This window comes from Anopheles marshallii, chromosome 2 (assembly GCF_943734725.1).
Source record: "Anopheles marshallii chromosome 2, idAnoMarsDA_429_01, whole genome shotgun sequence".
Lineage (NCBI taxonomy): Eukaryota > Metazoa > Arthropoda > Insecta > Diptera > Culicidae > Anopheles > Anopheles marshallii.
In genome coordinates this window covers 83,259,717-83,286,634 of record NC_071326.1, presented here as the reverse complement: position 1 = coordinate 83,286,634, position 26,918 = coordinate 83,259,717, and the positions used below count along the sequence as shown (strand labels likewise).

At 45.7% G+C, this 26,918-nt stretch overlaps 1 protein-coding gene across 1 annotated transcript; it reads left to right on the top strand.

Moving 5' to 3' along the window:
* Positions 1 to 468: 468 nt before the first annotated feature.
* Positions 469 to 26,694, top strand: LOC128719325 (Ig-like and fibronectin type-III domain-containing protein 1). Its single transcript, XM_053812950.1, has 11 exons — positions 469 to 556; positions 12,123 to 12,296; positions 20,051 to 20,185; positions 20,830 to 21,714; positions 23,153 to 24,243; positions 24,309 to 24,767; positions 24,835 to 25,081; positions 25,145 to 25,323; positions 25,398 to 25,894; positions 25,969 to 26,416; positions 26,494 to 26,694. The coding sequence occupies exons 1-11, from the start codon at positions 469 to 471 to the stop codon at positions 26,692 to 26,694; spliced, it is 4,404 nt and encodes a 1,467-aa protein (XP_053668925.1).
* Positions 26,695 to 26,918: the final 224 nt, after the last annotated feature.

Sequence of the window (26,918 nt, the reverse complement as noted above, 5' to 3'; positions counted from 1 at the left end):
GGCGTACGTGATAAAGTACGCGCACCGACATTTCGTGGATCGTCCAATTTCGCTAATCTAATCTGGCGCGATACCGGGTGGACCAAAACTCGTCCACCGGTAATCGGTGGTGCAGGGTTTGCAATTTTACATACACGGGACCGTACAGGACCGTATGGACCCGTTATGAATTTTACAGTTTTTTTTCTAACCTTACTTTTTTTCCTCCGTTTGTTTGTTTGTTTGACAGGCACTGCAGCATTGAATGAATTACCACGGGATAGAACCACGGCCCAGCGCTCCACAAACCGACGACAGTTTTGGCACACACCATCCCATTCCGACGCTCTGTGTGATTTAATAAAGCTGCCCCGAACCGTACGGGATTGTCAGACCATTTAGAGACCGGACCAACACCAGCGGCCACACAGGCACACGACTCACCCGCAAGCGAGCGTCCTCGAGCAGGACACGTTTGGTACACGCGCGATGGCGATGGCATCCGGCCATGTTCGGTATCTGATGCTTCTGGTGGTTCTCCTGCTCGGCGATGCAGGCCAAGCAGCCGATCCCGTGGGTAAGTCAATTGCTTACTTCGTTAAATATTTATTATCCACAACGCCTGCGGAGGTGGAACTTGTGTGGAGTACGGTGCGAACTCCGTAACTTTCAACTTCCTGCGCGTGTGCTACATCCCTGTGGTGCGTTGTGTCCTGCAAATCCATGCCACCGGTGATGGTGAATCAATCTAAAATTAGCAATTTCCGGCCAGTTCACTCGAGCGAAGGCTGGGAGGCTGTGAGGCAACTGGGCCGGATCGTTACCCGGTGACACTTGGCTTCTTCAGACGGACCATGCACACCGTTGGGCAAAAGTTTGATGAAACCGCGATAACGTGACCGCCCTAGCCCCGGGGATGCTGTTCGGCGTGCTGTTCCGCGAAGAGCGCGATAACAAACGGCACACGTGAAAGTTTTAAGCATCGTGGGAAGCATCCAACACTGTGAGTTGGTGTCCGATGGTGAGGAGAATCTTTTGCCACGGAAAAGTCGTCAACCATGTTAGACGAAGGGCGTTGAAGATATTTCAAACTGCCTAATTATAATCTCCTTTCGGATGGGGCTTGATTGGTTCGCGAAAATTCACTTTAATCATAATTACATTACGCGCTTGAGATTTTCCATACAGCCGATAGTCTTTGTAGGGGTTAGTGGGCTAGTGCTCTGGACCACAATCCACGAATTCCTGGTGAATGATCCGCACTTGTTGGAAAGGACGTTCTGGAAGATTTTCAGCCTTGCACAGTTTGGCTCCTGGGTTCTCATGTTTGGAGGGGTAAATTCTATCAAACAAAAGGGATCAATACCTACCGTAGGTAGATAGATTGCACATTCAAACACTCGGGAAAACCTTCCAATTACCGCACTACGCTACCGTGTATCTTACCGCCTATATATGATCCTGTTTAAACTTTCTCAATTACCAAATGTTCATTTGTGTTAAAAACCATTCCACCGAAAGCACCCGTTTGAAGTTGTCCCTTTTTTTTTGTATTCAAACTGCCAGCATATCATCGAGCATAGAAGTTTCCTTTCCGCACCATTAAAACAGGGGTATCATCCCTTCATATCAACCCCCGGGTCCTGGTAGTATCAGCCAATCAAAAAGTCACTCGTTTCGCGTGCATTGTTCTGTTGCGCCCCACCGTCACACCATCGTTCGATCCGTGGGGTGATGCGCGCACGGTGGAAAAGTTTCCCATTTTACAACGCAATCATTAGGCGACCCGGGACGGATAAACCGTCCACGATGTGCTTTACGATCGTGCCGGAACTGCGTGTAGGAAATTAAAAAACTTTCCTCCCTGCTGAACACTGCTGGCGGTGGGTTCGGGTTAAACAAGTTGTCCACACCTGTGCAGGGTTGGACGGTCAGATTCGGGATGGACAAGAGTCGTCAGACAGCATCAGGAAGGACGTGTCTTGTACCGATCCGATGTTGCATTGTAACCGGAAGTTTACAACAACAGCAGTTTGGTTGGTACGCGTTCACAATCGAATTGATCCAGCGTTGGCACATGCCGCGTATTGCAAAGAGCAGCAGCTTTCTCAGAAGATATTGTAATACACTGACACCACATTCCGGGTGGGTGTCATGTCTCATACAGAAGCTTACTTTTAGGCGAGCCTATCCTGAGAAATAGCGCACATACCGCCCCGTGATATGCACACCCGATTCGTTGCTGTGGGTATTTTTAGTTAACAACTATAATCCCACTTTAGGTGTCTGCTGGACATGTTAAGCTTTGCCATTTTTATACCTTCCCCTCCGCAGCCATAGGTGGCATGGGTGGCATGAACGCATGTTGACTTTGAATGTACACCCTAATTTCCTCGGAACTGTTTGGATAAATTGACCCTCGTCAGAACTGAAATCCCAAACCCACCCGGTCGACACTGTTGTCGACACATGTCCGACGCTGTGGGACTAACGATAGTCTTAATTGAAAGTCCAGAAGTACAGATCTTTCGATATGCCAACCTTAGAAAGATGTTTTAGAAGTGTTTTTTTTTTTTGTGGGTGTGTGGGTGGGAATTTCATATCGTGACGCATCCAAGCGGCTAACCTGGCAAGCATTACTATCGGCGCGTCCTATCAGACGCTCGTCTTTGTAGTTTCAACAAAAAAAAAATCTTGATCGAATAAATCCTGCCGTAGAAAAACAATCCCCACCGGGTCGCTTTCCTTAATGTACAGCCGCTGTACCGTTTGCCAGGTTTATTATGAAGGGAAAACAGATTATCCGGTAGACACACACGTACTGAGAGGCCGCCGGAAAGGGCCCCTCTTCGGGGGAATGCGACTCGAGCCCTCTTCCGGTGTGGAACAATTCGTCCCGAAACGTGGGGGGCGACACAAGCGGGTGAAGCTATTTATGTAAATTGGATTGTTCCCGGGGTCGAACACCCTCAGGATAGTCACACTTACGGCACGCAGATCCTTCGTTATGCGGTGTTGGTGTAAGATCCCTTCGGTCATATGTTAGTTTTTTTTGTACTTCCCCGTCCTTTTGCGGATGTGCGGAGGGTTTATGAAATAGTAATTTGTACTCGTTACTACTTGAATCTCAGCATTTGACTGGCAGCCGTCCCCAGTGGGATACGAAGCCCTCGCGGCGGGGCTTTTGGTGGTCGATTCACAAGTTGGGCGTTACATGTGAAGGGCGCATGTAAACTATTAAAGTGTGGAGATAAAATTATCACGCCCTAAGGGAGCCCGATGCCGTTGTGCCGTTATTTAAATTAGGTTTTGATACTTTTAAATATGTTTTACATAATTTTGTTTATGTAAATCATTTGCTTTCGGTCTTTTACCAATGCTTAGCCGAACGCATATTTTTGGGAAAACGATTTAAAACTTACAGTTTGCTGGCTGTGGTAGGCAATTGGTATAGAAAAGAGGAATAAGTGCAAAGGGAAAAGTAAAGTAAGCTAGAAAGAGAACAAAATAAGAACCAGAAAAACTACAGCAGAGGTAGGTGTGAAATGGAGCAGGTAACAGCAGAGGTAAACTAAACATGAACATAAAAGAAACGACAAGGGAAGGTATCGAAATAGTTTATGTGTACCGCATGCCGTTTTTACCCTGCTTCTGGAGCAGTGGAAAAATACGGAAATTTTTCCATACCAATTGCCACAGGTACGTCAATATTGACTTTTCGTAATAAATCCCCGTTGAGGGGCGTTTTCTTGTGTTACGACCTCTGCCGTCGCTTGCAGGTTTCGTTTGTTTTAATTCCCCTTTTTTCGCAGGGGATGGGTTTTGCAATTGTAATTTCGTTAGAAGATAGTATGGCTTTGTAAATAGTTGCTAAGGTATGGAATAGGGGAAACGATTGCCTGGAAGGACCTAGCATGAGAATATCCCCGGCTAGAAGTCAAATAATTGAACAGAGGAGGCATATTAAGAATTATCTTAATATGCTCGATGGTTATGACATGTTATTCATGGGATTATAATCAAACGATGAAATTATGAACTCACTGAAGTCTGTATCATGCGGTAGATCGAAAGAGATTTGATAAGAGCACTTCTCCAGTTCCTGCAGAGTTCTTAAGGAATTCTGACCTTCTGACATTGTGGTGAGCTTAAGAAGAAATGCAAATTGAAAATGGAAGTATAAATTTCCCAGAGACAGAGAGAGAGAGAGAGCTCTATCTCTGGTATCATCCAAAGTTTACTTCATGCACTCTGACTTCTACTTGAGCTGGGAATTTCATAGACGTCATAAAAATCCAGAACCTGAAGAATAGAACTCCAAAACGTCAGAGATATATTGATAATACAGCTGTTCTTGTGATTCTTGCCGCGGATAATCATATCCTATCGAGCAGGTGTTCTAGAGTTCTTGAATAATGAAGAACAGAGTCTCTTGAAGAATGGTCCGTGTCCAGTTGTCTATTCTCCGGAAACATTAGGTTTTGATGAGTTTATCGTGCGGCAATTCTCAACGCTGGTACTAATAGTTATCTAAGCAAATGAATTCTAATAGACTTGCATCTTACTGTTTCGAGTTTATTTGCTGTCTTTTAATGTTTCTCATTTGGCAATATTCTTCTTTTTTATCGGAACAACAACCTCATGAGGTTTAGACCCGTAGCTGGTTAGTCGGTCCTCCGTACAGGGGGTTCTTCTTGAGGGTTTTGGACCGGTCCTGTCCTGTGGCGCCCCTATCAATACACCTTCGGTCCGCTCCGGGGTAATCTAATAAACCAAAGCATCTATCAATATTCCAATACCCCGGGTTTATTTACTTTTGATCGATAAAAGCTAATGTCGGAGAGGTGACTAGAAATCCTTCAATTGCCTTTTCTTCTCCAACTACGAGAACGAACCTCCTCCAAGCTAATTAACCCACGTTGATGGCAAACATCTTGAGCGATACAACAATAAAACGTTTTATTGGTCACGGGTCGGCTGTTCCCCACATCGTTCCCAATACTCTGACTAATCGCTCGCAAATGATCTTATCTGTTATCGGCGCCTATCCGCAACACTTCCCAGGAAAGGCACCGTGAAGCAGCAAACCCATTACATCATCTAGCGAACCCACGGATTGGCGGAAAATTCAACTGAAGAAAAATCGTTTTCCGGTTTATCACGTACCAGCGTCTTGCGATGGAAATGTGAAAATCTTTAGCAACGGGGCCTTTTACTGCGAACGAATCATTGACGCCCTTGATAGGATCGTTTGATTCGTTTCCGTAATTAGAATGATTGAAAATAACAATTTTCTCTTTTGCGCCACCGCCCTTTATCCTGTTCGTGCACGGTGGCGAGTGGCAGATGAAGGAAATTAGCTGTATTTTCACTTCATTTCCTGGACTTCCGCTAGGGTTGGAAGCTTTGCGGGGGCAGGTTGGTGTATCACATCCGTCCACTGCCCTCCATGTCCCTGCGTTTCCGTTGTTTTCCGCGTCCAAAGTGGATCTTCATCACCGGAACACCAAAGTGGGTAGCGTTCCATTCGGTTGGATATTATTTATGTTCACTCATTTTTCAGTCTGTTCGGTGAGATAAGATTTAATTTGTTATGCCACTCCGACACCGCAACAGCAACGACACCGTCAGATCGGTTCGGTGATGGTGGCCGCCCTTATCCTTCTTTTTTTTGCTGCGCCAAAAACCGGCGATCCTTTTTCCACTTGGCTCGCACTTCAGTTGGCAGGAATGACAATTTCCTTTGCCTGCTCGTTGCGTTTTCCCCCCCGTTGAGGGAACGTCAAGCGATCAGATGAGGCGATGAGATGACAGGGACATGGTGGTGTAAATTTTTAACCAAAAACACTGCTCCGTGTTCGGTTTCAAGCTAGCGGCCGCTACCGGCAGAGGGTGTTGTTTGTAGAAAATGAAAATAAAACATTCGAAACATTTGATTTGGAAGGCAAACAGTGGCGAGGGAGAGAAGGCGACGTAGAAGAAAAACAATGTACATCAAATGGAAAAGTTTCACAGTACGCTTGCCTTGCGCCTCAGTCCCACAGCGAACGTCAATCTTGCGAGAAACAACTGAGTATGCGAAGGGTGCCTTTACAGTTTCCACCGAACGGTGGTACACGTTCGCTCGCGCGTCTTATCAACGGTACGGTAAACCCGTGCGGTGTGTCAGGGATGATATTACAACAACTGTTCCGACTTACTAATCGCTTTAATTTTCTCACAACGCAAACAACGCATTCGTTTGGCTTTTATTGCAAGTGATTTGTATGGCAACCACAAAACGCTCCCGCTTTCTTCACTGTATGACAGCGACATTATGAGGAAAATATTGTTCACTTATGATGTCGCATCAAACTAATGACGGTGATCAATCGTACGATGAGTGTAGCTTTAAAGGGATTAATATTATTATACCGCTGTGGTTTGTTCTTGTACGGACGCACATTCTAAAGAACTCTTTGGACTGTTTAAAGCCAATCTTGGCGAAAATTGTTGGTTGCCCTAGAAAATATACAATTGTTTATGTAAATAGGAATGGAAATACTGTATGTTATACAATGTTTTTTCATTGCAACTATTATAGTTTAATACGGTGACTTCTTAGGAAACCTCAATAACCTAAAATGGAGCATTAAAAATGAGAAGAATCCAGGCGGTTTCTTGGTATCTATTTGCAATTAATTTATTATAGATTAAAGTAATATTTAATATTTTTCAATGTTTCTATTACTATTATTATTGTTTCGCGTATTTTTTTAAATACTTAATTTAATCTTTTTCTTCTGCTACTTCTAATCCTTATTCCTATTTTTCTTCTTTTCTCGCTTCTTCTTATTATTGTTTTGATTTTGTTTTACTCTTCTTGGTTTATCGTTACGACATGTATCTTAAAAATATACGCCTAAATGTATGCAATATACTTTTGTGTCTGTAGTTAAGCGATTTTTCCAGAGGATCCGAGTAACCCGACTCAAAAAGTGTTTCTAAAAGAATTATGCTTATTTTATTTGAAAATTTAAGAAAAAAAAAGATTAAATTGAAATAATCTTAATAGTTCCTTCCTGATGCGGACATCAAATAAAGAAGAAAATGCATCTTGATCTTGCAGATTGTAGGTGTTTGCAGCGTGACCTCTTCTGCACTCAATACTGGGTTTTGGTTGGGAATGAAGGGAAGCAAAGTACGAGCAGCCCCGTGGACAATGTTGACAAGGCCTGCCGATCCAGGGAAAAGGATTTGTGGATTGGTCTGGTGCAATCGGGCCGAGATTCTGGACCTGGTTAGTATTTGACTATGCCGAGGTACTCATGAACCAAGGAACAAGAGGAAAACAAAAATTAAATTAAATTGTTACACAATAGCTACCAGTAACGGACTCTTGGGTGATCATAACGCTGGACGAATCGGGGATATGAACTTGTCGACTCCAAACCGTTTGCCTTAGTCATTTATTTCTTTATTTTTGCTATATTATAGAAAAATACAACTCAATTTAGTTAGCGATACATTCCATTTCCGCGAATTGGGCATCGCAAGTAACGAGTACTAATCGTAATATATACCCAAATGGTAAATACAAGCTTCCAACATTTACATACATTTAGGCGCATTGCCAAAGGTTTTGATTTGATTCCGACAAAGATAATGAAAGCACCCCTGAAATATACTTATGATGTTGGCCTATTACTACTTTTATTATTAGGTAGGGAAGCTACTAGAAATTGCTTTTACCACAAATCTGGAGAAATGAGGCCTTTCTGAGAAGGCCACCGCTAGACACGACCCTTTGTTGTGCTGAAGCTATCTCCAGCATCTCTAAAGTGTCTCAATTTGTTTTAGTACTTTGCAAAATCTTCACAATCGTATAATTTATTGTCTACCGTTCATTCTAAGGTGTACCAAGGTGTATATATTAAATCACGATTTCTTCATTACACCAATTTATTGTCTCATGCGGTATCAAAATATCAACCCGTAAAAAAAAGAACACTGTACGAAGCATATTTCTTTCGTCGCTCGACTCAAAGTACCGTGATGATAGTGCGTGATAGTCAAGAGCATTATTTTCGACGGGAAAGAAGCAAAAACGTACGTGCAAACGTACGGGCAAGTGATTTATGAACTCGTGGCGCGGCGTACGAGAACGCTTTCGTCCCCATAGCAGAGCGGAAATCAACCGAAAGTACTTTTACGCATCAACTCGTTTCGTCGAGTTTTGTCAAAAGTTAGGTTGAGACGGTTTGGCCAAATCAACTTACTTCGCTGTTCGGTGCACGTGTGCGGGGGTTTGCTTTTTTCTCCACACAACAACCGTAAACAGTGCAGCTGTACTTGCGACCGCTTACATCTGCTAAACTTTATCGTTCGGTATGGGCGAACGAAAGCAATTGCGCGCACAAAATACGCTCACACACAAGTCGAAACGGCAAAGCCTTTATCGTTCGTTCGACATTGAGTGAAATATTTCGACAGCTTTGAAAGCGAGCTACCACCTAAAACAGATTTCTACAACATCGACACACGAGAACATGCCCACGAAGTGAATGGTGCCGAAGGCCTCCAATCGTTTCGTCCCGATGGCATTCCTTTGGCACTTCAAATTCCTACAACCCATGCAGGGTTGCCAGCAAGGGGGGAGAAAAAGACGTTCACATATTTCGACGGTAGGCTTTTTGCGCTTGTGGCGAAAGAATTACAGCCTTCTAAACGTCATTCTTTCTGTACCGCGCCGGGACCACTCTCACCACACGTCTGCTTCTCGCAAACCGGGGAAAATAATAATCCTATCAAACGCCGCTACCACACCCCGACGAGAGGAAGACATTTTCCGATCGGGTGTCAGGAGACGGAGCAAAAAAAAACCTTCGAATCATCACCTCCCACAAATGGGATACGGGGTGGATGATGTTGATGCGCAACGGTTCTGGAGCTGGGCACGAATGAAGCGATACACCGAATGCCGATGATTGCCGGATGGTTACACACGGGAAATAAAAAATGTGAACATTTTTGTAGCCCGCTTTCAGCACACGGGGGTTTTTTTTTTCAAATCGTTCGACGATCGACTCCAAATCGGACCGGACCTGTCAGCAGAAGCTTTAGACTGAAGCGTTCTTAAAGCTGTCCGACACTCGAATAGTTGTTCGCTGGAGAAGGCTTTTTGTGCTGCTTTGTGTTCCCGGGTCCTCCTTGGTCTATTTTATTTTCAGCCTGGATCTCTTTCCTTGGCTCGTTATTTTTATAACAGACGTTAGTTGTTCCCAATTTTATTGAGCCTCCGTTTTGTCCAACCATTGTAGGTCTTGGGTAGTAGTTCCGAAAATCATGTTATCATTTTCCACACCTTGACGAACACGGTACCGAGAGGGATCACCAGGTTCGTGACGAGTAAAAAAAAAGGAAAATTACAAACAAACAACCAGAAATACTGCCCAAGACACTGTCCCATGGCTTGGAATTCCCCAACAAAGCTACCACAAAGACAGGCACCCGCCGGTAAGACTCTGTCTGGATTTCAAATACTTCCATCACAGGCCACCGTCACCACCAAGAGCTCAGACAGATCCGATATTAAGGACACTACTGCCGACGGATGCGAACCGTTTTAGCCTTCCGGGCTACCGGGCTCTGGCTGGTGGTAACGAGGAAACTTTGCCAATTTCACGGTAAACATTAATTTTGGAATCAATTTCTCAAACGGCACAGCGAGTGTTTGCCGGTGCCGGAGGGATACGGTTCCGTCGTGGCCGTGTTTGCCGGTATGATAAATCTGGCCGTAAGTTTGGTGAAATTGGTGGTGTCTACACCAATTCCTATTTGTTTCCAAATGGGCCGAGAGCAATGATCGGCCCATTCTTAATCATTTGTTCGGTAAAGATTTTAACTGGAACAGGCGCGTTATGGTTAATATCTGGTCAAAGGAGAGCCTTTGTTTGTTTTAAATAGAAGCGGAACTGTTTCATTTATAGTCTGGTAATCTGCAACTGTTTCAACTAATTGTACCGAAGAGGAACATAAAACGTAATAAGCCGCGTATGGCAATCTGTTGCATATTTCGTTCAAGTTCAAGCAATGTAACTATTTTAAATGTGAGGCTCTATTGTAAACAAAACTTCAACTTACATTTATAAACGTATAAAGTGTATAAAGTTTTCTCCACAAATGCTTAGAGTCACTCAGAAGTAACTCAGGTGTGATTTCAATCACTGCGAGTATTTCTTGTAGATCAAGGTTAATTCATAGGTAGAAGGTAGAGCTTGGATTACTCTACCTTCTACCTATGAATTAACCTTGATCTACAAGAAATACTCGCAGTAAACTGACGTCTAACGAGCAAGATTTTGGGGTTCTAATTTCTTTCCGTAGTAATAAGGAACCTTCTTTATTTTCTTTCACATTCCTTTTCTTGGATGGTTCATACAATTCTCAGCATAGAGAGACAATCATTACGTGTTTGGCGCATTTTTGACAAACTGATGCATGCTATTCGAAGTTTTATAAATCCAACCATTTTGTTACCAAGGTTTGAATTATACGTTCATGTGCACAAGCTAAACCTACTTTAAATGAATAACGTGACATGCCAGAACCAAAAAACAAAGACCAATCGACCAAACTACAACTACCAAAGTGGATAAAAATTCACAATGTATAAAAACCTTGGTAGAGCATTAGATTTACTAAATCTATATGTTCAGTTTGTTGCTTCGAGGTCTTGGTCTGTTGCAGGAGTCCTCCAAACTGCTTACGGTTGTTCGTCGTCGTTGGCCAATCTAATCTTCCGGACATCCTGGCAGATGCATCAACGCCATCACTCCATCTCAATTTGGGTCTACCACGCCTGCTCTGTCCATGTGGACGACCTAAAAAGACTTTATGGGCTGGGTCGTCCAGTGTCATTCGCATGGCGTGACCAGCCTACAGGAGCTTGGCGAGTCTAATTCATTTCTTCTTTATCGGCCCAACAATCTCAAGAGGTCTAGGCCTGCCATTTCTAGCTTTCTGTGACCAGTAGCCGGATAGACAGTCCTGAGTACGGAGGATTGGTCCGGATGGAATTTTGGTCCGGTCGGTTCGTGTGAAGACATATGAAGACACGCATAAGGGGCCAAAAATCCTTCTGAGCATCTTTTTTTTGAACGCGTCTAAGAGTTTTTCGTTAGTTTTGGACAAATTCCATATCTCAGAGGCGTATGTGAGTACTGAAACTATATAAGTTCAGTGTAGTTCCAGCTTCGTTCGTCGAGAAGTTGACCGAAGATGGATGACATTTTGGACCCATCGCTAATCTGAACTGTCAAATATATCCGCATCTCACAAGTTGGGCACTCACTCGAAGAACGAGCACTCATGCTTGGTTTGCATTAAACAATGCTTCAGATGTGATGTGAGCTGAAACCAATTTCATCAACAACAAATACGTTTGTTTTGTTTAGTAAATAGTTTGTCATATCAAATGAATCTTGAAGAGGCGTGAAACAAAAGCTTTACTCTATTTACATCAATTTTGAATTTTCTCTGACCGCCTTCCAATTTCTTAGCACAATAACAATGAAACATTAATGAGAACCCCCCAAGGAGCGATTTCTGGTTGTAGAAACGCAATATTAGCACCCATTAAAAATCGGACACCCGGTCCACTCAGTGCCCCCGGTACTCACGTAGTCTCGCAACCATTTTAACGGTCCTTGAGCAGCCCTGCTTTTGGGAAATTTCGATGAGCCACTGTTAGCCCCGAAGTTTACACCAAACTTTACATAGATCCAAATCACCTCCGCGCAAAGAAAATGGCTGTTCGAGCAAAAATGCCTCCCGAGAAGGTGAATACATTCCCTAGCGGTGGCCCCTAGCCAGGCACGGTGTATACCCAAGCGGGGCGCGGAATGTTGTTCTGTGCGCACAATAAACATTTAGCTTTATAGTGATTGCCGACATTTTTCAGCCATTCAATTCCAGCAACGCTTTGACCCCATTTTTCTGCGTCCGTTCGGTAGCAAAACGTCTAATTATGGTGCACCCCTTCCGATCGTTGACATTGATGTCCTGGTTTTTGTCCCCCCCCCCCCCCCCCCCCCCCTTCCCCTTGTCAGCCAGTTTCACTAATTTCACTTCTCTCTCTCTTGCTTTCGTTCTCTTTTTTCCAGGCACGGGAGGACCCTCGATGGTGCACGTCGGTGAGGACGCACTGCTAACGTGCGTGGTGATGACACCGTTCAACAACGACACCGTCCTGTGGCGCAAAGGACCACACGAGATCCTGTCGGCCGGCATGAACCGGGTTACCGGCGACAAGCGGATCAGCGTGCTGCACGATGACTGTAAGTACGACCATCACCCCGTGGTGGAAAGGAATTTTCCACCCCCATCGAAAGGGTGGTACATTGGGTGAAAACATTGAAAACATTTTTGTCGCTCATTTACGGGAGTGATTATTTCGGTAATAATCGCTTCTCATTATCAGTCACCTTCTTTCGGTGGGCGGGTTTGTGCTGGATTCCACCGAACGACACTGTCGATAAAGCAGGTTAACGAGTGTGCCACAAAGCCCCCCCTCCCCTCCTCGAGCAGGTCCTCTTTAATTCTTTTGTCCCCCCCCGGTTTCTACCCCTCTACGCTTCCCTTCGGGCGCTTCGCTATTGGCAACACTTCCTTCGCCCATTCTCAATAATTCAGCAATTTAATTAAGAAACAGTAGAATACCTGACCCGGGAGCACCGAAAAAAAAACTCGGCTCGGCTGTCTCCGTTGTCTGGAGACGTCTTGGCAGCCGGATTCAAAGGCATTCCAAACAGCTGGAATGTGCTCGCGTACACCTCGGTGTGCGGTCCCTGAACGTGAAGAGTTGGCAGAGGGCAATCAACGTCAAACGATGGAACCCGTTTTTCACAATGAATGGAAAAATATTTTCTTTTACCTTTTCCAACACCCTTCTCTTTCTCACTGTCAGTGCTGTTTCTTTTTTTTGTTTTTGTTTCAGCGAACGCCCAAGTGTTTGTTGCCGGGTGAATTTAGGGAATTTGGCCACATTCCACACTCACTCGGTCGACAAAAAAGGGTTTTCTCCACGGTGGAACGTTTCATTCCTGGGTGTTATGGTATGGATGGAGTGGCGACCATACACACACACACACACACACTCGGCAACTTTTCCTTCATTATGCTGGCAGTCCCAGTGTCTGCTCGGGAGTTGTTGTACGGTGCGCCAGGACATACCGCGTGCGTGCAGTCACACCCACGCCATTGACACGAAACGAGCCAGATCATCTTTCCACCTGCAAAACAACTTACCCCGAAAGAGTAAATAAAGTGAAAACAATTGAATTTAAAATTGTTTCCCAAACCCCGGCAGCCGCCCCGAAACGGATGAATCCTTCGTCAACTATCCGGCATGGGTAGCGAAACACTCCTGGCTGTGTGTCCTGCTTCGCTGGTGAGCGCAAAAGGAACAGTGGTTTGTTTCACTTTCCCGGATGGGGCGGGGAGTGGTGGGCGAAACCCGGTCACATACTCTTAGGCGGGTGTATGCTGTGTGTGTCGCCGGGTAGCATCGTTCCTAATTTTAATTAGAAAGTTTCGAGTAATTTATGCTACGCTCACTTATTAGGGCGTACGAAACTCGTAAGCACAAAAGTTAAAGATACTTCCCCGAGCGTGTTCCCCAAGAAACGGGCACACACTATCGCACACGCATTCGCAAGTGTTGGGAACAAAGCGAAGAAAAAAAAAACCAAACAAACACAAACACCCACCAAAATGGCAAAACGGCACCAGATCCTTCCGGCCATCGGTACCAATTTCGTGAATGTGCTAGATTTGAAGTCGTTGGTATATCCCCCACATTTGCAAACGCACCCAGTGCTGCGCTCCCGTAAGCTTTTGCGTATTCGGTTTGCGAAGGTAAAATTTATGTTCAACTTGCCCGCTTTTGGTGCCAGCGTTTGCGAGCGGTTGCGTATGTGCGATGCAGGGGGAGAATATGGAGTTTCGTTGGATACACGCACGGCATCCTTGGGCCGATCCAGCTGCGATCGATTTCGGGGCTTCGGAGTTGCTCTTGAAAATAGAACCCAATTCATTACGCTTCATTAGGGGGAGGCCACTGGAAATAGTTTTGTTTCGGTGTAATAATTGCAGCAGCAGTGAAAGGGTTCGAAAGTTTCACTGCGCTATAAATTCTGTAACGTACCAATGAGGCACGGACACTGGCGTATTTGTTTGGATCGTAAATATTGCATGGAAGCTGTTCCTAATTGTGCGTTGTGTGTGTGTGTTACTTTAAAGAACTTTAAAACAACATTTATTGCACTACAGATGAATTATAATGGGTACGCTGCACAAAGCTAAGTTTATTCCGCCCAAATGTATGCAACTACTTGGCATCCAATTTTATGAGCATGAAATGTATAAAGGTGTTATTGCATAGCTTCAGGCGTCATGACTCACGTGTTGTATGAACTACCATCAGGAGTAATACTTTAAAAGTTTTTTGAAAAACAAAAAGGTATGAGCAAGCACGAATGGATGCCCTCTCAAAGTGATATAAATTGCAGGAAAATTCGTTTTAGTACATCATTTTGTACCATAGTTTTAAAAACGGGCGCCCGGTGGCATGAGCGGCGCCGGTTTTTACACGAACGTACCGGACCAATACGCTTGGATAATTTATAAGAAAATGTTAGCAAACGCCTTACGATATTACCTATTTTATGGGTGTATCACCTCATCTGGAGTATCTGGCCCGCAGTTTCAGAATTGTTTTTACTATCTGATCCTATTCGTGAATGGTGTGCCGATCCCTGTCCTAGAGAGTAAACTTTTACGTTACGTTCACTAGAGATTTTGGTGGTGTAAATGTAAGACATAATGACATAAAGTAGGCACTTACGTTAAATAATACTTTGAAAATGGCACAAAACGATCACAAAATGTCTTATTCGCCAAAACGTCTTGATTTGTTGTTATGTTACTGTGATTGCATACTTTCAGGCGTTTTGCCGAAAAAAGTAATGTCAACCGGCAAGTTGAGAAGCGTGACGTACAAGAAAAGAAGATTTTGTTATTTAAAACTTTATAATATTATACTAAAATTAGAAACTTTAAAATTTCAAAACCATTAATTGCTGATTTCTAGAAACGATCTCATTGGCATTTTCTTTTATTCTTGTCTCGTTTCAAGTAACGTAACGTTACTCTTATTGGTTAAACGCTATGTAAGCATTGCGCCTGTAAATAGTAACCATGAGGCGGCCGTATCTGAAATCGCTCAAGTGTTTCAATTAATGTTACATCTGCAATGCACACATTTACGCAGCATTCCGCTCCGTACCGAAACGCATAATTTAGTGTCACTTTGAGCAAGTGTAACGACCATTTTACGTTTCAACTCTTCTTTTGCCCATTTTCCACGCCGGCGTGAGATGTTCTGTGGGTGTTTTTTTTGTTCCTATTTCGCCGTACTTCACTTACTCACTGGAAATCACTCATCACTCACTTGAAAGTTTGTCCACCGTCCGCTGCGAGCGACAACTCCACACCCGAACAGATCAAAGGCATCTCCAGCCGTCTAGTCCGGCAATGGGCGGAGAAATGGTGCAACAAACAACAGCAAAAAAAAAAATAATCGACAAAGTTCCTTTTACTCCCCTGGTTGCTTCTCGGTTGGTTACGCTTTGTGTCATTTGCACGGCTTCCGGGCCACCGTTACGGAAAACGATTTCCCGAACTCCGAGCACCGAGCGGCCGTTCCGTTGGTGGGACGGATGATGGTCGGTTGGATGGATTTTACAGGGTTGGGAAGACCCGTTTTGCAACACTGTCCGGTATCGCTCGGTAAATCAACACGTAAGACAGACGGACAAACAGAACGGCGTTAGTAGCGTTTCTGTCCGAGCATGTCCACCACCGGCCGGCGCAGGGCCAGCCTCCAGTGATAGCAACGTAGCAACTGTCAGTGCACGCTACGCATCTGCCCCGGGTTTGTTTATCTTTTGCTTCGCAGCAACGGCTGTAACATGCATGGAAAAGTATAAAAGTTTGCCACCGGTGTCGGACCATCTCTAAGCCAGTCCTCTTTTGTGTCTTGCGAACGTAGCGAGTTCAAACGAAGCTTTTCATTTCCCCCCCCATTGTTTTCATGCACGACCCGTTTCCAATCCTGGGTTGGTTGCATTGTACGGATTTCCCCCCCCCCCCACCTCAGCTGCGTTTTGCGTAGTTACAGTTATGCTTTCGGTGGAAATGAATGAACATAACCGATTGCACAATTCTCGCAGCGCCCAACGCGCTGTTTGTTGCTTTCATTGTGCGCATTGATATTGTTGCTGGGCAGAATACGCAAAAACTAAACAATGTGTAGGAAAATTAGAATTGGTTATTCACAGTACTGGATGCTTTGTGAGCAATTACCGGGGTGGGTTTTATTTCCATTGATTCCTGCAAAAAAAAACCTAAGTGACAAAACAGACTGTTTCAATAGTTTTTCTTTCCATTAAAAATTGTATCTACCATTCAACAATATCAATTTCGCTTAACAGAATTTTCATCCGATCTGTAAAAAATTCTTTAAAAAAAGACAATGCCTCAATTTCATTGAGGGCTTTGTAGGAGTATTAGGAACTGGATATGTTTATACATTTATATTAGATTAACGTAGTAGCCGCACACGACAATAAATACATAAATACCTCATAGACAAAATAGAACCTTCACAAACTCCATCTAATTAAGAAACGAATAGCTTTTACTGGAAAGCTCTAAATCTTCCGCATTAAAACCCATCTTGAATTTGCATCTCAATTTAGACATAACACGTCACTCTCTATTCATTGTCTAGACGAACTTTACTGACAAACTACTAAAAACATGATTCAGTCATGTGATCATCACAATTTTTTGTGACATGATCAGCAGGTCAGACCAGAACTTGCTACAATTTAGGGACACCTCCACAGTCCTTCCAAACACGGGATCCCAAAAACCCTTCTGTGATTGAAGTACATCAGTTTGCGAGTAAAGATAAGACATCATACAACCAGTTTTTTAAGAAGTCCAAGTAAGTTCCAGACATCCAATTCCCAAACCTCATCAGATCCGCATTCTACTGCTTGGGAGTGCCTTGAGAAACGCTTCACGGATTGATTCCATCATATGCTTCCTAATGTGTATTCGTCTGTGCCACTAAACCTTTTTATTTCTGAGCTGAACACGTCATGTTGACTTTGCCAAGTTACCAAGTTACTCGGCCTGGACTCCAATACGATCTGCGACAGGTTGAGCTGGACATGATCTCGCCAAGTAGCTTGCTGTTCTGCTCTTAGCTTCGTGCCGTATGAGTCGCCGACAAGCATCTTCCTAGTAGGACAATGAGTTCAGTATCCTCATCCCGTCTTCCAGTCACTTCAGGACTTCAGGACATCGTTAGGGGTTCTACTCCGGCAAACAGTTTAGTTAGCCCGCAGCTTATTAAAAAATGGTCTGAGCACTAATGTCCATCATCAATATCGTCCAAGAACCAAACAGGTCAGAGTCATACAGCTATTCTGATATTAGTTCTATAATCTTTGATATGTTTTCTTGTGAAAATAAGAGAGGGTTTTCTGAAGTTAAGTCATCAAGGGAAAATAAGAGCAGGTTTTCGGAAATTAAGTCACATCAAGGCTTAGAGTAGTTACATGATTTCGTTGTTCGTGAATCAATATACTAAACATCGAGAATCGATCCTTATCTAGACTAGCCTACATAATAAGAGTTGACCACTTCGCTAGGTCTAGGAATCTATTACGGAAAAGTCATTACCAAATAGACCATTTAGCCAAGAAGCTTTGAGATCTGCGAGCGGGACATAGTGTAAGTCATGAAACAATGGTGTACAAAGCGGATAATAACGAAATGACAACATCCAAATGTTTCGCATTTCACGCACTATTGCAGGGTGGGAAACAACTTTGAAAGAAGGATAAAATTAAATTTCATCCCCATCGCACATTATGTGATTTGCCACGCATTTGCTGCACGTTTCATTGCTCGCTTCCGCCGGCGAACAGTCGTTGTACATCTTCCACGTGAAACCCCCCGAAGAAGTTGAGGTCACCAGTGAGCCGTAAGCCACCGAAACCGGCTAAAAGTTACAAGACGGTGATTAAAAAGCATAACAACATCAACAGCATCAGCAGCAAACATGGAACGGTCGGACCAGCGAAAACCCATGCTTCGTTTCCGTTCATTTTGCTGCAAGAATGTTGTCTACCTTTCGACCAAAGGATCTTAGGCGCAACCTTCGCTGGCGCCGCCTTGTCTGGGTTCGCTAATTATTTTCCTCCGTTTCGGTGAGTTGCTCACTGCACGGTGTGACGGAAACCATAAGCGGACTACCCCGCATGCCTAGTCGTACCTGTCGCCTGTACCTTTCGCATACGAACGACGGTTGACGGTTGGTCGGTTCTCTCAAGCAGCAACAGCGCCATAACAAGCACCTCCGGTGAAGTGATACTTTCATTTCCCACAACAGCTTCAGCACTTGGAAAGCGCTCGCAGCACTGCGAAAGCAAACGAGCCAGAGAGTCAGAGTTTTAGTGAAGCACCGCGTGCGTCCGCTTGCTTCACAGTTTGCCTCTGCTGCTGGGTGCTGGGGACGCAGCACTTCGCGAACCGGGGCCAGTGCTACCGGTGGTTTGCTCTTAAGAACAGAGAAGCGCAACACTGCACTGCCAACTGCCATTACCGTCGAGATGCAGCACTCGAGTTGCTTTTCTGTGAAAAACCGCGAAAAATCTTCCATACTTTAATTTGCCGGTTGAAAATCGTTCACCGTTTTATGTACGTGCCCGGCGAAACGTTTGTAAGGCAGAAGTGAAAGTTAAAATTTTCTTCCTTTGATGTTGTGGTTTTGGGGAGCTTTTTTCTCGGATACTTTAGTTTTTTTTTCCAGTTTTGTTCATGAAGGAAATTGAACAGGGAAGTGTAGCTGTATGTGAATATGTGTTACGTATTTATATCATTTTTCATGATGGACAATTTTTTTCTCGTATATTATGTGGTTATATGCGGTTCTTAATGTCCTTTAACACTAGAACTACCGCACCAGTCACACTGACGGAAACGCTTTACTTTCAGTACGTCAATTTTTAGAGTACAATTCTGCCGTAGTTTATGAGAAAATATTTATTCAGTAGTATGAACTCCCTACCACTAAACTTATCTAAACACAATTCAGGTCTTCGAAAATGTTTGTAAACGCTTGGTAGTTCTAGTGTTGTCAAATGATGTGTCAAATAGTGTTATCAATGTGTTGGTTTCATACAGCTTTAACATATGAAATTAAGGAAATTTATAAAGTTTAAAAAAATAATGAAACAAAATAAGACAAAAGTTACAGTTGTTGTCGAGAGATAAATTATAAATAAATCAATACAAAAATTAATCAATTAATTATGTACGCGTAAGGATGGTTGCTTACCAGTAATGCAATGAATGATTGAAACAATGAAATAATATGATATGATGGTACCAACTCAAAGATGCGTTGGTAGCTTCCAAGTGTTACTTGTTATAACAGCTTTGTGTAGTGCATTGCATACCAACAGGCGTTAAACTATTTATTTATACTTACGGATTGTTGTACTAGCAAAGCATTGAATGAATGCTACAAATAACGAGATAACATGACGCAATGTTACTATTTTCTCAAACTCCTGAAAGTATGCAATTTATGCAAAAAGGCGTTGTATGTATTGCATGTATTGCATACCAACAGGCGCTTTCCAACTGAATCGTCCCGAAGAGTAAAATCTTTAAGAACATGTAACAAAAGAATGAAAGCTGATTTATTATGAAACATTACCTTTTCCATTTTGCATTTAAAATATCATTTTTTAGAATAATCCCATGCTACGAAACATTAAGCCTGAATATATAAATGACGAGATATTTTTAATTACGAGTCGCTAATGTTTTGCGTGGGTTGGAAAAAAATAAAAACAAAACAATGGCACATTTACAATACGCATATGCATCCTGAAGCTAGTTTCTCATTATTGTTTGCTTGTTTTCCCCCCCTGTTTTTCTTTTCTTTCAGCGCCCAAAGGCAGAACTGCACTCGGTGGCGATGTATGGGTGCTTCTCATCAAGGAAACCCGTTTGAACGATTCCGACGTGTATGTGTGCGAGGTGAACAGTGACCCGATTGTAAGGAGCTTCCATCCGCTAACAGGTAATTATGCAACGCCAACCGTGCCCACACACAATGGCGGGAGTACAATTTTGCCACGAGCGAAAGAAAACACAAGGTCGGTGTTTTTATTGTTGCATTATTAGAAGCTTATTACACTGAGCTGTTTGCTCTAGTGGTTGTGGAGGGTGGAACATTATTCCTCAATAGAACTAAAGGAAAGGTGATGCGTTTTTGCTCCCCTGGTTGGCTCGGCCAAAAGCAACCCCCAAAGTGGAAGCTGCAGATAGTGTTTAAACAAGCCGCTTTTAAGCGATAAAAAGGATGTTAATCTATGCATCGAGAGCAGCGCCAGAGTCTCGTGCAGAGCAAGCGCAAACAATCATAGAGAGGAAGGCCATTACCGGCACATAAGTACATCTTAGCTCCACCAGCACATCTTCCCCAGCTCCTTAGGTGTCTAGCTCAAAAATTGCCTCGTAACATACAACGATAAAGTTTTGTTCCAGCGCGGATATGAACTGCTCTCTGCTCCATCATCCAATGTCACGACCCACCGCGGCTCTAAGACGACCACCAAACGCTGACAACTTTTTCCATTAAAACATGCTTTTTTTTTGTTTTCGCGGAACTATCGCGAGATTGCTTGCCGAACACTAATCCTTATACGCCTTTCCCACTTGCAGTTCGGCAGCCGAAGAAGAAGGCGACCACCAGTCGGAACACGACCGATTCCCCGTTCACCACCGCCTCCCCATCATCCGCATCACCCGGCCAGTCAACGTCGCCGGAAACCGTCACCTCGGAGGAGGACGAATCGTCCGACATGTACACCGACTCGGAGGAGGAAGTGAGCCAGGACGGTGTGCCGCTGGTGACGCACGATTTCACCGACTGCTGTCACGCGAACAACGTGTCCGAAGGGTGCATGGGGTTCTGCGTGCTGCACAACATACTGGACGGATCGGCCGGTGCGGAACCGGAGCAGTGCGAGCGAGACTTCCCCAACATTGTGCGCTGCATGGCGGACGGCCGGAATCATGTGCCGTGCTGTGTGGAGAAGGGCATACCGGACCTCTGTCAGGATATGTGCCGCGGCGAGTATACGCCCTTCACCGATCTGCTCAAGTCGCGCGTATCCTGCGTACAGCATACGCTACCGGGGCTGCAGTGCATTCTGGACAACATCCAGCGGCTACCGTCCGAACCACAATCCGTCTCGGTGGAACCGCTGACGGAGCGTTCGCTGCAGGTTAGCTGGCAGGCACCGGAAAAATTGTCCGCCAGCGTAAAGTACTACCAGCTCAATGCTACCCGGCTGCACGCGTTCGATCAGGACTTTCTGGCGAACGCGACGGACGCGAAAGATGGATTGGTCACGCTGCAAGTTTCAGCCGATCAGACGACGGCCGTTCTGTCCAACCTGTCGCCCTTCACGATGTACACCGTCACTGTGAGTGCGCACAATGATCACGGGTCCAGCTTGCCCAGCATGCGCATTCGTGCCCTTACGCTGGAGGGTGGCGTCGTCAGCAAGCAGACCAGTGTCGCCGTCGTACCGGTACTTCCAGGTAAGGCGATACAATTTTAAGCATTCGATCGAACTCCATGGCGGCTGTTGTGCCTAATCTGATCTATTTTGGAGCATCATCCAAGCGTTCCAAGCGTGCGGTGGTACTGAAATTCATAAATGAAGTTGTAGGAAAAAGAGGCTAACAAGGTCGCACTAACTGCTTCAATTACTTGGAACAACTTGGCACTAATGGTAGAGTCATGTTCCGGGCGTGTACGTGAGATTTGACGATGTAAAAAAGCAGGAGGCAAAAGACAAACCACCATCAATATTACTGGTCACTGCTCCCGTAACTCCATCATGTGAACTAGCGAACGGAACGGCACCATCACACTCCATGTCTCCGTGAACACCAACGAACGAAACCATCAAATCACAGCCCAAGGAACCCATTCCTCCACTGTCTTACTTCGCTCTATATAAACTGTGAAACATTTTATTTCACCCACAAAAAAACCTCGTAACCGTCCCTACCAAAGGCACGTATTGACGGGATGGACGACATGACTTTTGCATTCTAGCGTACTGTGCCACAAGTCGGGTGCGAAACCGGACGATAAACATGCGAAAGATATAGGGCGCTCGTCGAATGCAGCGGCAAAGGGTCGATCGATTATTTATCCATTTTTAAGCGTTCGTCCACTTTACTCTGGTTTGCTGTAGCGAGTTTCCCCTACGAGCCTGCTGTCGTTAGTGGGCTCACCCCGAGCTACCGATGATTAGCAATCGATAAGTTAGGTTCCGAAGGAAAATATATTTCCCCTCTTCTGCCGCGTTGTTGATACACAATTTATGCTTTAATAAGTTTTGTATGAATTTCATCCTCTTTTTGGGGAGGTTTTTTTTTGCTCGCTACTGATCCTAATAGACTTTTTTATCCTTTAGAGGGAGGATTTCATTAACGAGTCGTCCTACTTCTAAACAACATTTTAAATTTCATAAACTCATGAAACGAAGATGGAAAATGGGATCAGAAAAAAAATCAATAAATAATCAGCTTTAACAGCGATATTGATTGATGGAAAATGGAAGCTAAAGAAAACTTTTTATTTTGACAAATTTGTTCCAATTCCTTTGTGTATTTGCATGCACCGAAACTTCGGCACTAAAAAGTTGTTCTATTGTTAAAACAACAAGCTTGACAAAGTTGCTATTAAATATTATTTATCGATCGATTCGATTGCGATTGGCTTCGAGCGTTTGACCGTTGAATCGAACCGAGGATAGCCGAGCTAAGAGGACCGGGAGCAAGCGGACTCGATATAGCTAACCCGACCCAACCAGGACTTCATTTTTTTTTTGCTCCTCTACACCGCTAAATCGATTCGGCAAATAAAGATGTGTATTTAGTATCTCCGTGTAGTTAATGTTTTATTGTAATAGTAAGAACGTTGTTGCAACAGTTACCCTACTGAAGTTTTGTTCCTATATTCCAGATGTTCGTGGTTGTTGCATGAAGAAAGGAATCACACATCGCACCTGTCTCGAGAAGATGTGCGATCCGGTGAAGGCCGACTTTACCGAGGTACCGGATCTGATGGTTTGTGCACCGTGGGCTAACATCACCTTTGCCTGTTTGGCCAACAACATTGACCATACGCCGTGTTGCAAGAGCCGTGGAATACCGGAGGGATGTCTTTCGTTCTGTTCCGGCACGGTCAAAGCGATCAACTTCAACTACTTCAAATGTCTGCAGTACATGTCCGAGTACAGCAGCTGTCTGCTGCAGGGGTACGGTGTGCTTTCCGGACCTCCGTCAAAGCTGAAAGCCCCACTGATCGCTAGCCATTTTGTGGTGCTGGAATGGAAACCGCCAAAGATACTACCGGATACGGTCACCGCGTACCATCTGCACTACCGCAAGCTGGGCAGCGGCGAGGAGTACACCGTGCTGGAGAAGGATCAGGCACCGGTGATTGTGGAGGATCTGGAAGCGTTCACCTACTACGAAGCGTTCGTTGTGGCAGTGAATGCCCACGGCAAGGGTGGTCCCTCGCCTCGCTTAGTGTTCCAAACGAAGCGTGACATGCGGATGGAACCGGCCCACACACACTACAACATATCGGCATGTTGCCACGCATCTGGATTGCTACCGCAGTGCGCACCGCTCTGCAGCTACGATGCCAAGATGTCCGACATTCAGAAGCTGGGCAACACATGCCGGGGACAGATTGGTACCATTGTGCGGTGTAGTGCGGGTGGACGCGACCACACGGCCTGCTGTAGTCGCCGGGCCGTTCCGCCTAAATGTCAATCGCTTTGTCGAGGTGTTATTACGAGCTCTCCAGCCGATTGTTTGCCGTTCGCGGGTAACATTATACAGTGCTTTGAGGAGGGCATTGGGCACATTCCGGCCCCGGTTGAGGATCTGCACGTTACGTCTGTGACGAACACTTCCATCTCGCTGGCCTGGGTACCGTCGGAAGTGGATGCAAACAATACGGAAAATAAACCATCCGATTATCTGGTCCAGTACGGCAAGGTGAACAACATGACTATGTACGAGACGGTGATAAAGCTGGAGCATGTAAGTGTAATCATTCTGTCTGCTTCGTTTGTGGACTCTTTTAAGTGGCTTTATTTACCCGCTAGGAACTCAACACAACCGAAACGGATATAGAGCTGAAGGATCTCGAACCGAAGGCGCTCTATCGCATTACGGTGGTGTCTCGCGGCGATCATGGCACGTCCTTGCCCTCGTCGATGCTTCTGATCAACACCTCCCGGACGGATTCTGCCAGCACGGTTTACGGCGCACCATCACCACCCCACTCGCTGTCAGTTTCCGCCCACAGTGCGACCTGGATCACGGTGTCCTGGCAGCCGCCAGAGTTTTCTCATCCGCACGAGAGCATCACCTACCGGGTGATACACAAGGTGGCCAACAACTACACCGTGATCGACACGCGGCTTCTGTGGGTGCGTGTGAACAATCTGCTCCCAAACACGCAGCACATCGTGTACGTGGTGGCGATAGGTTCCAAGGGGACCAGCCTACCGTCCGAAACGCTCGTGGCGTGGACGGATCCAGCCTTGCCCGCCTACGTTGATGTAAGTCAGACGTTGGTTCGTTATCCAGCGAGAGAATAATCCCGGCAACGATCTCTATTCTAAACAGCCTCCAACAGTGCACCCTTCGGACATCATCTCCGAAGGTGGGTCCATGACGATACTCTGCCTAGCAATGGGAAATCCAGCTCCAACGATCTCACTCTACGTCGGGGGACACCTGGTGAGGCAGGACACTTCACGGCACATGATTACCGTGATCCACAACGTCACGACGGATATGGAGCACATTTCCTGTTACGCAGACAACGGTTACGGCATCCCCATGCAGGCGGCCAAGAAGGTCAACATTAGCTGTAAGTAATGGTAGATGCTTCCCGTTGCAAGAAGAACCTCACCTAACCAATCTCGGTTCCCAGTTGCTCCTCGTATACAGGCCTCGGGTATAACGGTGGCATCGGTGGGTGAGTCGGTTGATCTGAAGTGTACCATCCGTGCACGCCCCATTCCAAAAACCATGTTCTGGCGAGATCACGACGGACGCGTCCCAGTGATACAGGGTGGCAATTACGATATGTCCATGAAGAACGATGTTGATGTAAGTGTTCGCGGGAACTGTCCGTTACCACCATCCACTACTACTTACACGTCCCCTTCACCGTTCTCACACAGGACAACTCGCTGTACGTGATGACGCTGACGATCGCCAAGCTTGGCTCGCAGGATGTTGGCGATTACTTCTGCCATGCGGAGAACGCGTTAGGTTCCTCGACGAGGGCCGTATCGGTGCGCATCCGCAATACGGCCGCATCGTCCAACATTTCCGAGTGCTGCGCGGCGCAGAACGTGTCGGCAGCGTGTATGAGCGCTTGCTCGTTCTACATCGACATCGAAAGCGTGATCGATCGGCCGGAGTGTATCGTGGACTTTGACAAGCTGATGCGGTGCGCTGCCGATGGTTCGGACCATCGTGGTTGCTGTGCCTCGAAGGATGTACCGAGACGGTGTCTCAACTGGTGTCGCGGTGAACCGATCACACCACCCGGTATCTGTGCGCTGCAGCACACCCGCACGATCGTGGGTTGTTTCCAGGAGAACCGTGATCGTCTGCCCGGGCCACCACAAAATCTGAAGGTGCAGGTGTTGAGCGATGAGGAGGTGCTGATCCGGTAAGAGTACATAAACCCAAAGGTTCGTAGAAAACGTTGCCAACCAGTTCCAATTTGTTTGCATTCACCCTCAGATGGGATCCCCCGGCAAAGAACCCAAGCACGGTGGAAGGATACCGGGTGTTCTGGCACGATCTCGAACCGGTCACCGATAACCTTTCGAACGTCATCAACGGGCTCGCGACGAGCCGGTTGGATGCGAAGGAGACGAGCATCAAGCTGGAAGGCCTCAAACCGAACGTCATGTACGAGCTCGTGATCAAGGCGGGCAACCATTTGGGTGCTTCGGTACTTTCGGAACCGCTACGATTCACGCTCGGTGATCAGCACATCACTAGCGCGTCGCACGGCACTAACGCCGGTGTGGTCAGCGGCATCATTGCCGGTCTGCTCGCGATCATACTCGCGATCGCGGCCATTTTTGTCGTAAAGCGTGGAAAGTTTGGACCGAAGCAAGCAAACGGGGGCGTTGCGTTCGAAAATCCGAGCTACCTGCGCGAGATGAACGTCGAGCATGTGCAGGTAAGTAAGGTGTTCACCTGTCCGTAGGCTGGCCCGCTCACTGAAACACTGCCATCCAAACGTTCTCCATCGCACAGATTCCAGCCGTTTCTGGACCGGGCGTTGGCAATGGGGCGGACTGGCGGCAGGAATCGTTGCACACAGCGAACGGTACGGCTACGACCGGGCTCACCCATGACAATTCCGTTGTCCCGATGGCCACCGAGGTTAACCCGTCGCTGTACGAGGAGCTCAAGCTTGGCCACGATCGTGCCGGGTTCAAGCGGCTCGTCTCCTAGGATATGATGATGGCCGACCCGGACAAACCGCTGGTCGGAGGTGGCACGGTACTTGTACATACCAGTGGACAGTTTTAGATGTGATCATCGACTCGCGCGAGTTTCGATACGTAGTTGAAAGCCGATTTGTATTTTGTACTCATAAACTCTGTGACACGCGAAAAAGGCAAACCCAAACGGTAGGAGGAGGAGGAGGATGAGGGGGGGAAAACATGGGACAAGCA